General features: G+C 44.0%; 2 protein-coding genes across 3 annotated transcripts in view; one reads left to right on the top strand and one right to left on the bottom strand.

The window, feature by feature from the left end:
• Positions 1–13,460, top strand: part of WNT5B (Wnt family member 5B) — a 116,826-nt gene that overhangs the window by 59,057 nt on the left and 44,309 nt on the right. The gene's annotated exons all lie outside the window — the stretch shown is intronic.
• FBXL14 (F-box and leucine rich repeat protein 14) lies at positions 5,960–9,507 on the bottom strand. Of its 2 annotated transcripts, XM_081311144.1 has the most exons (2): positions 7,532–9,507; positions 5,960–6,168 (listed from the first exon to the last, which is right to left on the bottom strand). In XM_081311144.1, exons 1-2 carry the CDS (start codon positions 8,728–8,730, stop codon positions 6,081–6,083), a joined length of 1,287 nt encoding a protein of 428 aa, XP_081167270.1. In that variant the 5' UTR covers positions 8,731–9,507; the 3' UTR covers positions 5,960–6,080. The 2 variants fall into 2 exon arrangements, with proteins under 2 accessions (XP_081167270.1, XP_081167269.1); XM_081311143.1 differs by having other exon boundaries at positions 6,026–9,506.

Consider the following 13,460-nt stretch of genomic DNA (forward strand, 5'->3'; position numbering starts at 1 on the left):
CTCTGGAAACTTGACGACCCTCTCTGCTCCCTGTACCAGCTAGCTGTGAGCCCAACAAAGTTCAGGAGGCCGCAGAACTTGGCCCCGTGGTTTCACAGATTCCTGACTGGCTGAATTGTGTGCATTTGAAATGAACTAGAAGAGCTAGAAATTGTCACTTTCATCTTGTTTGCTTAAGACACACCCACTGTCCATCCATCCATCCAGTTTTTTTTTTTTTCTGATAGTTAATAGCAGCAGGTTTTTGAGCAGTGAAGATTTAAAATATTGAAAGTAGAAAAGGAAGGCACTAAATAGATTGTCCTGCATCTAAGAACATAAGAATTGATTTATTTGAGTGGCTTAAACTCATGGTTTTTCCCTTATTTTAACTATTTGTCAAAGTTTAGCCTCAGTGATTTTTCTAACAGTCTAAAGATGATCAGGACTAATTTTTGTGGTTCCTCCCTATTTAGAGACCAGTTCTCAAAGAACTTTGCCCTGGGCTAGAAGATGAAAGCAGGTTCATATATAAACAATGCCAGTTTGGGGTTAAGATTTCCTGAGAAGAAATATTATTCAAGATGTTTGTGGTAAATATTTTCTCATATCATTTCTTAAAAACATTTTTAGTTGTAGATGGACATAATACCTTTATTTTATGCATTTAGTATTTTTATATGGTGCTGGGGATCAAACCCAGTGCCCCATGCGCTAGGCAAGCAGCTCTACCACTGAGCCACAACCCTAACTAACCCTTTCTTATCCTTTTTAAATGAAAACTACAATGCTTCCCAAACCAATACTGATTAACTCCACACTATTTATGAAAAAAAAAATCTGGTCTTAAAGAACTATTTTCCCATAATCTAATTCCAGAATCCTGGGTCGGTGATGACTAGTAATTATTGAAAGGCAGCTGTGTGGTAGGCTTGGTCCTACTGGAGTGTAAATGAAGGACTAAAAAATGTGAGAAGATACCCCCTACTATCAAATTAGACCCTTTTACTTTTTCTGGACAAGAGGGATTTGTAATAAAACATTTACGAGGTCAAGCCTTTTTATCCTTGAATGAAAGAAAAAAGCTAGGGTTCCTGCAATTCAATTCTACTTTATAAGAGAATGTGATAGATATTTGTAGTGTATTAAATACATGTAAATTCTTGGCTTTGAGGCTATCACAAGCATAGACTTCCAGGATTTGTACTGCACATTACCATTTAAGACAATCCAGTGTTTTGGAAACTGGCTCAAATCCTTTGCAAACAACACATTTGACACGACCAACCACTTTAGACCTAAGGGTCTGTAAGTAGACTATTTGCCAACCTGTTCTGGTTTCTCCGCTTCTTGAGTAACCCCATGTATAATAATGCTTGCAAAACACATCTAAGTTTACCTACTGTAATGCATATTAAACAGCAATGACTTTTGGCATTTGGGGGTATTTTTGTTTTTCTACTCCTGATTCTAGTGCTGGATGTTTCTGAACAGAGGGTGGTGTTTTCCAAAGAGCTACCTGCAAGTTAACTGCCTTCGGATGCTCAGTAAAGTCTGGAGCAGCCTTGGCTTCAAGACTAAATCCTTGTGTCATCTATGCAAAATCTTTTTGACTGTGTCAAGCTTCTTTCCCCACTTGTAAAGTTAAATGTACCATATCTGCCAGATCTGAGACAAGAAAATTTTCAAGACAGAAATTGAACATGCTGATACAACTAAATTCCTCCAGTAGATCACATTCACCTTCCTAACACTGTCTCACCTGGGTTTCTTTCCTGCTGCTGGTTTCTTTTCCTTTTCACAGGACTGGGAAGAGACAGTTGTCAGAAGCTGCATGACATCTTGGTTTTGTTTTACCCAGTTCCCTTCTTTGTAACTGAGACTATTATTTCCACTATAACAAATATAAGAATCCTTGTTTGTTTTTGCAATGCTGGGGATCAAACCCAGGCCCTGGAGCATGCTAGGAAAATGCTCTACCATTGAGCCACTCTCTACCAGAGTTTTTTATAAGGACATGTAGCATTTGACCCTTAAACAATTAAAATAGAAGAGTAATGAGTTAATAAAAACTTAAGTCCTTTTTAGAAAAATAAGAACCCTTTTGCAGGCTAACAAACAGCAGAGGATACACACCTCTGTCACTTTACTGGGGAAGGGGGTTGAACACATCCTGCTCCAGGGCTGCTGCAGTTAAGATGGGAAGCTCACTTTATCTTGTGCCTCAACTGGAAGACCTGGCTTTGCATAGTACCAAGCGTTCTTCGTTGGTAAAGGCAATTCAGAGCAATCCCTGGAAGAGAGGAAAAGACTAACACTGATCATCAGTGGACATTTAAAAATATTTACTAATTGTCTAGAAACACCATTTCTATCTAAGAACTGAAAACAATTGCTCTCCACCAAGTTGTGCATAGATACTTTTGATCAGTTATGAATCATGAATAGTTGATACTGCTCTCAATACCAATGTTTCATCTACTTTACCACATTTGCTTTTTAAAACATTTAATGTGCTACTTAATGTTGCAATAAGAGCATTGACAAAAATGAGGTAACTATATGGTCCAAGCATTAGCTTAGGTTTAAATGCAGTTTTCTAATTTCTAATCCTATGTTTTCCTCATGATTCACATTATTTCATCAAAAAACCTCACCCCTCTGGCTCCTCGGGGGTTCATAATGGCACAAAATTTAGGTCTTGCCCTCTACTAAAGGGATAGAATTAACTTTTAAAAGGGGTGATGTTTGGTGCAGGAAAGAGAAAGAGAACAGAGAGAAGGGACCAGTAGATGACTTACTCCAGTCCCTCCCTTTCCCCAGCAGAACACAGCAAAGATCAGAGGCCAGGGGCTTCCCTTTTCATAGGACTGGGAAGAGACAGTTGTCAGAAGCTGCATGAGGTCTAGGTTTTGTTTTACAAATCTGATCTTTTAATCAAGAGGATCTTATTCTTTGGAAACACAGTGGTCCCCTGGGGCCACAACCCCTTTCCCCTTTGAAAACCTAAGTTCAAATTCTCTTAAGTAGAAAACTGAAAGGTTTAACTTATCTGCCAAGGCCAGCATGTAAGCAGTAACCACTCAGGAAAGCACCAGTCTGGGGGGACAGGCCATACTTCAGTCCACATCCTGTATGTCCTTTTTTAAGTTCTTACCTTTAAAGAGAGACTCCAATAAAAGGAACATTTGCTTTTGCAGATCTTTATTATTAATTTGAACCATGAAAAGAAATGATCAGTTTGAGTTTTCTTCCACCATTTAAGGATGTCCTGATACTGGCTTTGAATTTCAATAAATGTAAGTTAGGCAAGCACCCTTTTGCCAAATGTAGAATAAATCAAATGGGCTTCCCCCTCCTCCCCTGCCAGTTAGGACTAAGGAATTCAGCAGGAAAGTGTCCCTGGCTGGGAGAATTATGCAGCAACACCCAGCATTCTTAGCTAGAGGTCCATTATGGCCCTTTGAGGGCTGCAAAGTTGTCTGTCCCAGTGAGAATTAGAAAATACATGAAGCCTTTTCTTGACTACTATCCAGTTCCTATTGAAGTTTATTACTGCTAAACGATAAGGTTCACATTAAGTTTACATGTTTTTTCCAGTTCTTAAGTTTCAGCAAATACCTGAATCATGTTTTACTACCTAAGAATTTAATGGAAATGCCTTTTAACTTTCATACCACTATGTATAGCAATTCACATCCTTTGGTGTTCCTAAATGCATCTCTGTCCTATAGGTGTGGTGGGGATTAAGCCCTCATACACCCCACATTTACCCTGACCCTTTGAAGTAGTACCTGTGGCATAAGCTTGTTCACGCTGTGTTTACCCAGTTCCCCCTACCTTCTCAGGGGTTACCTCACTGGAAATCAACATCTGATCAGTAACTGAACCTTTTCAGAGCAGAAGAGAGATGACCTTTAGAAGTAGACCTGTGGAATCCCTCACTTTCTGGCTGAATAGCACAAGACAGGTATTATGCCTTATCTGGAAAACAGGGAGACCTATTTTAAAAGGGTGCTTTGAGGATTAAAATTTACAAGTATCGCTGGGCATCCTGGCACACACTTGTAATCCCAGTGACTTGGGAGGCTGAGGCAGGATTGCAAGTTCTAGGCCAGCCTCAGCAACTAAACAAGGCTCTGTCTCAAAGGGGGGGGGGGGGGCGGGCTGGGATGTACTTGGTGATAAAGTGTCCTGAGTTCAGTCCCCAGTACCAAAATAATTTTTTAAAAAAAGAAGAAAAAGAATTATGTCCACATAGGTTCTCAACACATAATAATTTCTTTCCATCCAAAAAGGTTGAGAGATAAGCAATTAACCTTCACTGCTGACAGTAAATGGTTTATTAATCTTTTCCTGAGAAGGTCCAGATACATTAAGTATGCCTAGTTTCAGGATAAGGACATGATACCCATGATCTTAACTTTCAACATTAATTTATCAACCTTAAGTCCAGCTTATATATAACTTTTAACATAAAAAAAATCAAAACAGAAAATGCTTCAAGTGGTGGTAGGATTACTTTGCATGTTAAAATGAAGAATGTGAATAGAGGCAGACTTAGGAGGTGCTCAAATTTTTATTGACTGAATCTGTACAGCCATGCAGTCTCTTGGAAGAAAAATAGGCTAGGAACCTATGGCTTGTGTAACTTTCGGGAATTGTGTCAAATGCTAAATTAAAAAAGCTGGCCCTAATTCAAAGTCCCTGGTTCTTACTGGGGTTCACACATACCCCCCCACCCCCGCCTTTAGGCAATAAGCACTGTAACCTACGTGGAAAGAAAAAGATCCACACCTTCCCCATAGAAAAGGAAGATGGATCTAGTGTCAGGCTCAATTAGACCCAATTGTGATGGCTCTCCAAAAAGGAACAATGCAGCTTTTGTGATATGCTCAAGTCTTAAAGCTTGGAAATTTTACAAAACAATCTTAACCCAAGAGAAACCTGGGTTCTAGCCCTCTTCCTGGAAAGAGATGCTGATCCAGGAAAGTTTGATACTGTTCTTATCAGCTCTCACTGGGATCAGTGCTTTTTTGGTGTTTAAAAAAAGGAAAAAAGTAATCTCAGAAACAACTTAGACAAACCTATGTGAAACCAGGAATATGAATTACTCCACAACTAAGAGCATTTATACTCACCAGTTTCCACAGCTCAATCACTGGGTGTCAGATTATTTGGTTATTGTCTACCAAAGGGAACTCTTTGCTAGAATTGTTGGTATTCATTTATCTGCATGAATTCAGTCTAAGAACCCTCAACTGAGTGGCTCGAGTGGCCAGCCTCCGTGTTGGAAGTGCTTAAAATGCAAATGTACAAGAACTCCTGGCCAACCTCCCCAGCCCCCAGGAAAGTGCTTCAATGCAGCCAGGCCTGGAGGGGAATGTTAAAAAGAGGGGTAGAACTGCCCTCCTCCTTTCCACTGGGACCCTCACTCCCTCTGGGAGATTCAGTATGCATGACTGAGCGAGGAGCAGGCAAGGACAGCAGCGCTCTTTTAACTTTTCTGAACAATGGCTTCAGCTCCCTCCACCCTTCACATCCTCCCCACAGCCGCTCTAAGAGTAGACACCCTTCTTTCTTCTTGGCCACCCCCAAATCTCATGACCCATTTTTTCAGTATTACCCCTAGATCTAATTTCCACTCAAAGAAAAACTGGTCGTTTGAGGAAACTGTGACTTTTACAAGTCGAATTTTTTTAAAGTTTCATTTTGTTCAGTTTCTTTAAATTTCCATGTTGACAGTTTAAAACCAAAAACTATAGATTTCTCCACTCTATCACATTTCTAGAAATGGAACATTATTTGGGTGTCATTAGTAAACCTTACACAGAATAAATTTTTAACCATGAGCTTGCTCACTCACATAGGATGCACCAAATCTATACCTTATTTCCTTCTATCTTAGTGTACAAAGAGCACCTCCTACTTTGGCATGTACCCAAACACACAATGCCTTAAAAATAATTCACAGATACAAGTTTTTTTTTTTGTGCTTTTTTTTTCAAAAACATACTTCATATTTCCTCTTTATTATATAAATATCAGTTTAACCTTTTAATGTAAGAATATAAACGTTTTAAGAGGATCTTTGTTATTATTTATACAAATTCACAAACAGTACAATTAATTGATAAAGGTCTCTGGGTTTCTTTAACTCCATGTTCTCGCATGTTGCTGTGGAGGATTCTAAAAAAATAAACAAACAAACAAAATCCAACAAAAATATACATCCTACTCAAAAGCGATTTTTTTAAAGCCACGAGTCCCAACCCCCACCAAAATAAAGTCATCTATTCCTCCATTTAGAAACGGATCTTTTTAAAACCCACAAACTCCCATTTTATTATCAGAACACAGATAAGACATGAATTTCAGTCTCCTCCCCTTCACATTGGGGGGACGGGGGCAGGGTCTCTGTAGGCCAACTCTGCTCTGTACTTCCAACAGGAAGCCTCACTCTGTGACCTTTTTGTGGAGAAACTTGGAAGAGGGTGAGGGTAGGGCATAATTTGCATATATAATAATCATTTTCAAGACACAATCTGCATCTCAAACAAAAAAGCAGTTCAACTCTCATTTCTCCCACACATTTGTGCTATAAATTAAGTCAAGATTTAAGAACACAGTTGGGTCCTCAAATCCCAATGGACAAGGAGAAAAAGAAAATTATAGCCAGAATGTAGAAGTAGGACACACTGGGTGGATGGAGGTTGGGAAGAAGCCAAAACAAAAAGATGTACAAACCCAATGGGCATCTTTCCAGTCTAGGCACAAAAATGTTTCAGTCTCAAAATATCTCTCTTGTAGAATTCCAGGGCTTCAGAGAAAAAAGTAAACTAAAACGAGGTAGCCAGACATATATATATATATATAATATATATATATAATTTATATATATATAATATATAGAATATATTCAGCAGAAAAAAAAGACCATGATTTCCAATTTCTTCAAAAAACTAAAATAAGGAAAGCAGATAAAAATAAAATGAGTGTTAATAGCCGAGTACTGTAAAAGAAGTGATGAGAAGAGACTGGGATTAGTTACAAAGTGGAAGAAGGGTGAAAGGCCGTTGTAGTTGGGTTTGCTTTTTATACATTTCAAAATAAAAACCAGATCACAGTATTCAAACGAAAGCTTAAGTGAAGGCAGACATTTTCCTCAATTCCTCGGGGTGGAGAGGACTAGTCACTCCCCACCCCCACCCCATTTACAAATGCCAAGCAGTGGGGATAAGGTAGCTGAAAACAGTCCTCCATCCCCTGCAGAGAGAAGTAGGTGAGTAGCAGAATCCATTTCTCCATCCGCAAGGAAAAGGAGAGGAAAATAGGGCAGTGGTAGAAGAGGAACCCCGAAGGCAATGGAAAGGGGCTGGTAGCAGGGAGGGGCGTCGGAGGAGGAGAAATGAGCTTGGGCTTCATGTCGCCGCCCTATCTCAGCCATCGCCATGAACTATGTCTAAATATGCGAGTGGGTGTGTGGGGGCCGGTGGTGGTGAAGGGAGGGTGTACAGGGCAGGACAAGGGGAGCTGGTGCTGCCGCCCTCACCTGACCTTCTCACTGTCCGTCATTTGCCAGAGTCCCAGGTTGAGTACCTTGAGGCAGGGCAGCTGCGTGATGCGCTCCAGGCCACGCTTGGTGATCCGGGTACAGCCGTACAGGTCTATGCCAGTGAGCTGGCTCAGGTGCTCAGCAATCAGCTCCAGGCCCTTGTCCGTGATGCGCACACACTGTCCAATGTTGAGCGTGCGCAGCCCGTGCATCTGCCGCACCATGCGGTTGATGCCATCATCACTGATGTGGCAGGAGCAAAGGGAGAGGGACTTGAGGCCGTCCAGCCCCTGGGCTATGTAGGCCAGACTCTGGTCCCCCACTTTGTCACAGAAGGACACATCTAACCCCGAGAGGCGCAGGCTGCCCATGGCTAGATGCATGATGCCTGTGTCACTGATATTGTCGCAGGAGCGCAGGTTAAGGCTGCGTAGGCTGCCCATGTGCGACAGGTGCAGAAGGCCTGCGTCTGAGATGCCCCCACAGAAGCTGAGGTTGAGGAGCCTCAGGCCTGTCAGCCCTCGGGAGATGTGCTTTAGAGAAAGATCCGTGAGCTTCTGGCAGTCCTGCAGCGTGAGCTGCTCCAGGCCCAGGCAGCCCTCCGCTGCGCTGCGCGTCATGCCGGCCAGGTGCCCGATGCCCACGTCCGAGAGGTGGCGGCAGCTGCGGAGATTAAGGCTCTTGAGGCGCTGCAGACCCCAGGCGATGAGCAGAAGGCCGGTGTTGGTAATATTGCTGCAACCCCCCAGCTCCAGCACCTCCAGGCCCTTGAGGTACTGGGCTATTCGGCCCAGACTGCTGTCGGTGATCTGCTTGCAGAGGCTCAGGTTGAGGGCGCGCAAGGAGCCGATTTCCTGCACAAATGCGTGGCCCAGTCCGTTGTCGGTGAGGTTGTAGCAGCCGCTGAGGTTGAGGCTTTCGATGTTGGCCATGCCCTGGATCACATAGCTGAGGCTGCGGCGGAGGCTCAGGATCTGCACACGGCGGATGCCCCGGGCCTGCAGGCTGGGGAACAGCGACGGGTTGGCCCGGCGCAGGTGCAGCTTGGCCTCCACCCCTCGCCATACCGACTTGTGGTAGGCGGCGTCCCGCCAGGCCGTGCACACCTGCGCCGCTCGCCCCTTGTCCCGCACGTCTAGGTAGCCGAAGATCATGGCCAGCAGCTCGGGGAACAAACACGAGATGTGGGTCTCCATCTTCCTCCTCCCCCCTCCGCGGTGCTGGGGGGAGGAGGCGCGGGCCCCGCCGCTCTTGCCCCGCGGAGGCGACGAGCGCGGTCCGCCCCGGCCGCCGCCTCGGGCCCAACGGACGGCCCCTCCCCGCCTTCCGGCTCCGGCTGCCGCCGCCGCTCCTCCTCCTGGTCCGTCCGTCCTTCCTTCCTTCCTGCCGGCTTCGCCTCCCAGCCCTTCCCTCCCCCCGCCCCGGGCTCCGCGGGTCCTCACATCCCGGGCGGGGAAGGTGCCTCTCACTCCCGGCCGCCGCCGCCTCGGCTCTAAGCACGCCGCGCTCCGGCCGCGCTGCTCCGCCGGCTCGGCCGCCGCCGCTCCCACGCCCCCTGCTGCATCCTCCGCCTCCTGACGCCGCCGCCTCCGGCCGCCGCGGCTGCTGCGCGGGCCGGCGGGCCGGCAAGGGGGCCCGGGGCCGGGCGCTCGGGCTCCGGGCGCTGGGGAGGCTTCCTGCTGCCTTTGTCTCTCGCCCGCTTTTCAAACCTCCCAGCCCCGGGCCGCCCGCACTCGGCAGCCCAGGCGGGGGGACCAGAAGGCCAATCCGGGCCACCGGGCGCACGTTCCTTCTTCCCCCGCCGTCCGCGGGCAGTTGGGAGCTGCCGGCCCCGGCACGAAGGACGCCGCGCGGCCGGCAGCCGGAGCACCGCTCGGCTCAGACCCCAGGGCGAGCAGGCGGGCCGCGCGTTTGGTAGAGTCCGGCACCGACCCCTCGGCTCGACTGTTCCTTCGCGCGTCCCCTCCTCCCTTTCTGGCTCCCCCCGTGCGCGCCCGCGCAATGGTACAAGCCTGCGCTGCCGGAACTGTCGGAGCCGTTACCCTGGAAACCGAGTTCTTCCTAGTCTGGTCGCCCCTGAGGTTTAACCCTGTAGGCGCCATCGGAGAGCAGCTGTCAGCAACGCGCTTCCCCACCCCTTCGTCTTTTCACCCCGCAGCCCGTTATTGAGCCAGTCCCTCTCCCAGCCACGCCCCAGCGCTCTTCCTTCTCTTCTTTGGTGCAGCCCCTTCCCACAGTTATCCTGCAATTCCTGACCCTTACTTTACACCCTTCTCCTTTTATTTTTCTTGCAAGACTTTCCCCCCAATATCATTACTCAGTAATCATCACTCAACTTTCCTTCCTTTATTTGCTGTCCCTAATGGCCCTTATCACATCTCTTATCACACCCCCAGTTTCCTCCGCTGGGACAATTTTTCTACAGTTCCCTTCTCAGCAGTCTTGTGCCTTAAGCTGAGAAGAAATTGGGTATTATGCAGTTGAGTGTAACGCTCCAGTCCATTCTAGAATTTTCTAGAATTATCCATCACTACTTCCTTCTAGCAGCTTCTGGTTGTTTGCAGACACCACTGTGTGTTTGCCTCAGTACTTAATGCATCAAAACTTCCTTCCACTTCCGCACTTCGCTGCCACCCAATGCCTTCCGTCTGCTTTGCTGCTAAAAAAGAGCACCCTTCCCTAACTAGGCTTTGTTTTATCAGTTTCTTGTCATCCTCAGGCTATAAATTCCATGGCCCAATTGTACTGATAGTCAATGTATTTGTATATGTTGATACAAATGTACTTATTAGTAAAATGGAAGGACTGTTCAACTTGATGGACGATGCCCCCGCAGGGTCTGTTGGTTTATGAACTGTGTTTTATGGAACCAGAGCAATGCTTAATTCTAGAATGCATCCCTGGATCTTAAATGTACATGCAGAGGATAGGATTTCAGAGTTTCATTTAATTATTCCCAAGCCAAGTATTTTTTAAAAGAGAGAAAATGACCCTGTATATTGTTAATTAAGTTATGAATTCACACAGCTACATCCAAGACAATCTGATTTATCAGAAAAGGGGATTGATTTCATTGAGTCTTTGGGAACCTGAACAAGATTTTGAATGGATTCCATATTCAGTATATCACATTGCTAACTTTTGGTCTTTTCCTAGGCTACCAACACTAAACCCAAGTACATACAGATTCACTAGTAGCTATAGGACATATTTTATACCCCCACCTACTCCTCCTTCCTAAATCAGGAAATATAGAAGAAAATTCTTACAAGCATTTACCTTATCCATATTACATATACTATGAGGCCCGTAGAACCATATTGTTTTTGTTGTTGTTGTTGTTGGGTTTTTTTGTTTGTTTGTTTGTTTTGTACCAGGGGTTGAATCCAGAGGAGTTAACCACTAAGCCACAAACCCAACCCTTTTTTATACATTATTTAGAACCCGGGTCTCACTTAGTTGCTTAGGGTCTTGCTATGTTGCTGAGGCTGACTGAATTTGTGATCCTCCTGCCTCAGTCTCCCAAGCCACTGGGAGCCACTGGGATTACAGGCATATACCACCATACCCAGGGAGGCCCACAGATTTTTATAACCTTTCTGAAATAACAGACTGTACTCTGAGTCATCAGATGATTCCAGATGTGCAGTGACAATAAGTGTCACAACTCTAGGGTATACCTAGATTTACATTCTTCTGGGAGTTATTTAGGCTTATATTCTTCACAGTCACTTCTGCTTAAATTTTTACCTTAAACTCTACATGAAAGTCACCTTTTTAATGTTACATGGGTTTTTTACGTTTTATATGTTTATGTAAATGTCAAGGTCTTAATCCAAAGCACCTTAATCCCACTTAACACAAAACATTGTGCCAGGCAACACATGGGTGGGGGGACAGGTTGCAGATTGGAGTCAAACCTATAGAGAAGGAGCTTTGTGGTTTTCTTTTTCCTTTTCCTTTCAGAGGTGCCTGAAAGAACTCTCTCCAGAACTTGCCTCTTGGTCTTTGTTCTAGCAAAACTTTTTCTGGAGTTGAACTCTTAAGATTATATTGATACACAGCCTTTTATTTAAGGTATTCAAGTATAAATTACAAGGTTTTTCAGCAATATCACATTTCCTATTTCACATTGAATAAATAAGAAAATACAGCATCAAGAAACATCTTAGGAAATTAATATTGGTGGGGAAAAAGAAGTGAGGTATTGAATGAGCCCTATACTGAGTATGGAAACCAGCTGACTTATTTTGGCATTAAGGAAATGACCTCTTTCTGAGTCTCAGTTGGCTCATCTAAAACTGGTGAGATTTGACTAGAAAATCTTCTAGAACCATCCAATAGTAATACTCTGTGAGACCATGAGCTTAAAATGAGTCCTGCTGTTTCCTTAACTCTGAGATTATATATGATTCCTAATGCAGACTGCAAATTAAGAATAGTTTCACATGCAGTGGCTTCTTAAGAGTTTCAGTTTATTCTCCAATTTGGGACATAGAAATATATGGAGGGCATATGTGGACAAGCGGTACTGTCTGAAAAGATGTATGCCAAGGTAGGAAATTCTGCAAGACCATTCATTGTTTAACATAGGTCGAGATTTTTTGTAAATGGGTTAAGCAAATTGCAACTAGATGTTTTTTTCTGAATGAACTATAAACTTCTGTCTAGAAGCAAAAACGAGTTTTGCTTGGGGAATTTCTCCAAAACCTTACCAAGAATTTTAAAGAAAATTAAATTCCCAGATAGAATGTTTGTCACTTGGGTGTGGCCTGGGAAAATTGAGATGCCCAGCCCAAAGATCAGGCTTCCTTAGAGATGCACACTTCCCCATTCTAAGAGGGAAGATCCCACAAGAAAGATCAGAAGAGATTTGTAGCTCTCAGTGCTTCATTCAAACCTATCAATCAGTCCAAAAACTAGTGGCCCAGAGAACACCATTATGGGTTGGGTCAAAGGGGTTAAGATATTTTGTGACACAATGCCTGCTATATAGTAGGTGCTTCATTAATGTTGAACCAAAATGAATGAATTAATGTCAGAAGTAACAATATCTTCATGACAGACTTTATATGTATCAATACTTCTCCAATATTTGTGGGTAACTGATAGAAATGGATATCTGAGGATTATAAAATGCTGCCTTTCCAATTTTAAGAAAGGCCAAGCATCTGATTCACTGAGTGCAAATAAAAGATTTAAGCAAAACAAAGCAAAAACCCAAATAACCCTATTAACAAATGAGCAAAGGACTTGAATAGACACACCTCTAGAAAAAGATACACAAATGGCCAGCAAGGGTATAAGAAGACACTCAACATCTCTTAATTATTATGGAAATGCAAATAAAATAATAAAGAATCCTCTTTATGCTACTGTTAATAAAATGGAAAGGAAGCCTTGGTGAGAGTGTGGAGAAAGTAGAACCCTGGGGCACTGTTGGTAAGAATGTAAAATTGAACAACTACTCTGGAAAACAGTATGGCCACTCCTCAAAAGTAAACACAGAATTACCATATGATTCCCCAATTCCACTTCTGGGTATGTGCCCAAAAGAATTTAGAAACAGGGTCTCTAAAAATATTTGTGCAATTATGTTCATAGCATTATTCACAATACCCAAAGGTAGCTATCTTAATGTCCACCAGCAGATGAATGGACTGGGTACTGAGGATTAAATTCAGGGGCATTTGGCTACTGAGCCACATCCCCAGCCCTATTTTGTATTTTATTTAGAGACAGGGTCTCACCAAGTTGTGCCTTGCTTTTTTTTTTTTTTTTTTCCTGGGGCTGGCTTTGAAACTCATGATCCTCCTGCCTCAGCCTCCTGAGCCACTGGGATTATAGGCATGTGCAACCATGCCTGGCACAATGAAATATTATTGCAAGGAAATTCTGACACTTGCAACAACATAGATGAACCTTG

Source organism: Spermophilus citellus (assembly GCF_964194105.1).
Source record: "Spermophilus citellus genome assembly, chromosome: 10".
NCBI lineage: Eukaryota > Metazoa > Chordata > Mammalia > Rodentia > Sciuridae > Spermophilus > Spermophilus citellus.

Coding starts and splice junctions, on each gene's coding strand:
- FBXL14 (XM_081311144.1), bottom strand. CDS start 8,730: ATGGAGACCCACATCTCGTGTTTGTTCCCCGAGCTGCTGGCCATGATC. Junction 6,169..7,531: donor ACGGACAGTGAGAAGGTCAG/GTGAGGGCGGCA, acceptor TTATTTTTTTAG/AATCCTCCACAGCAACATGC.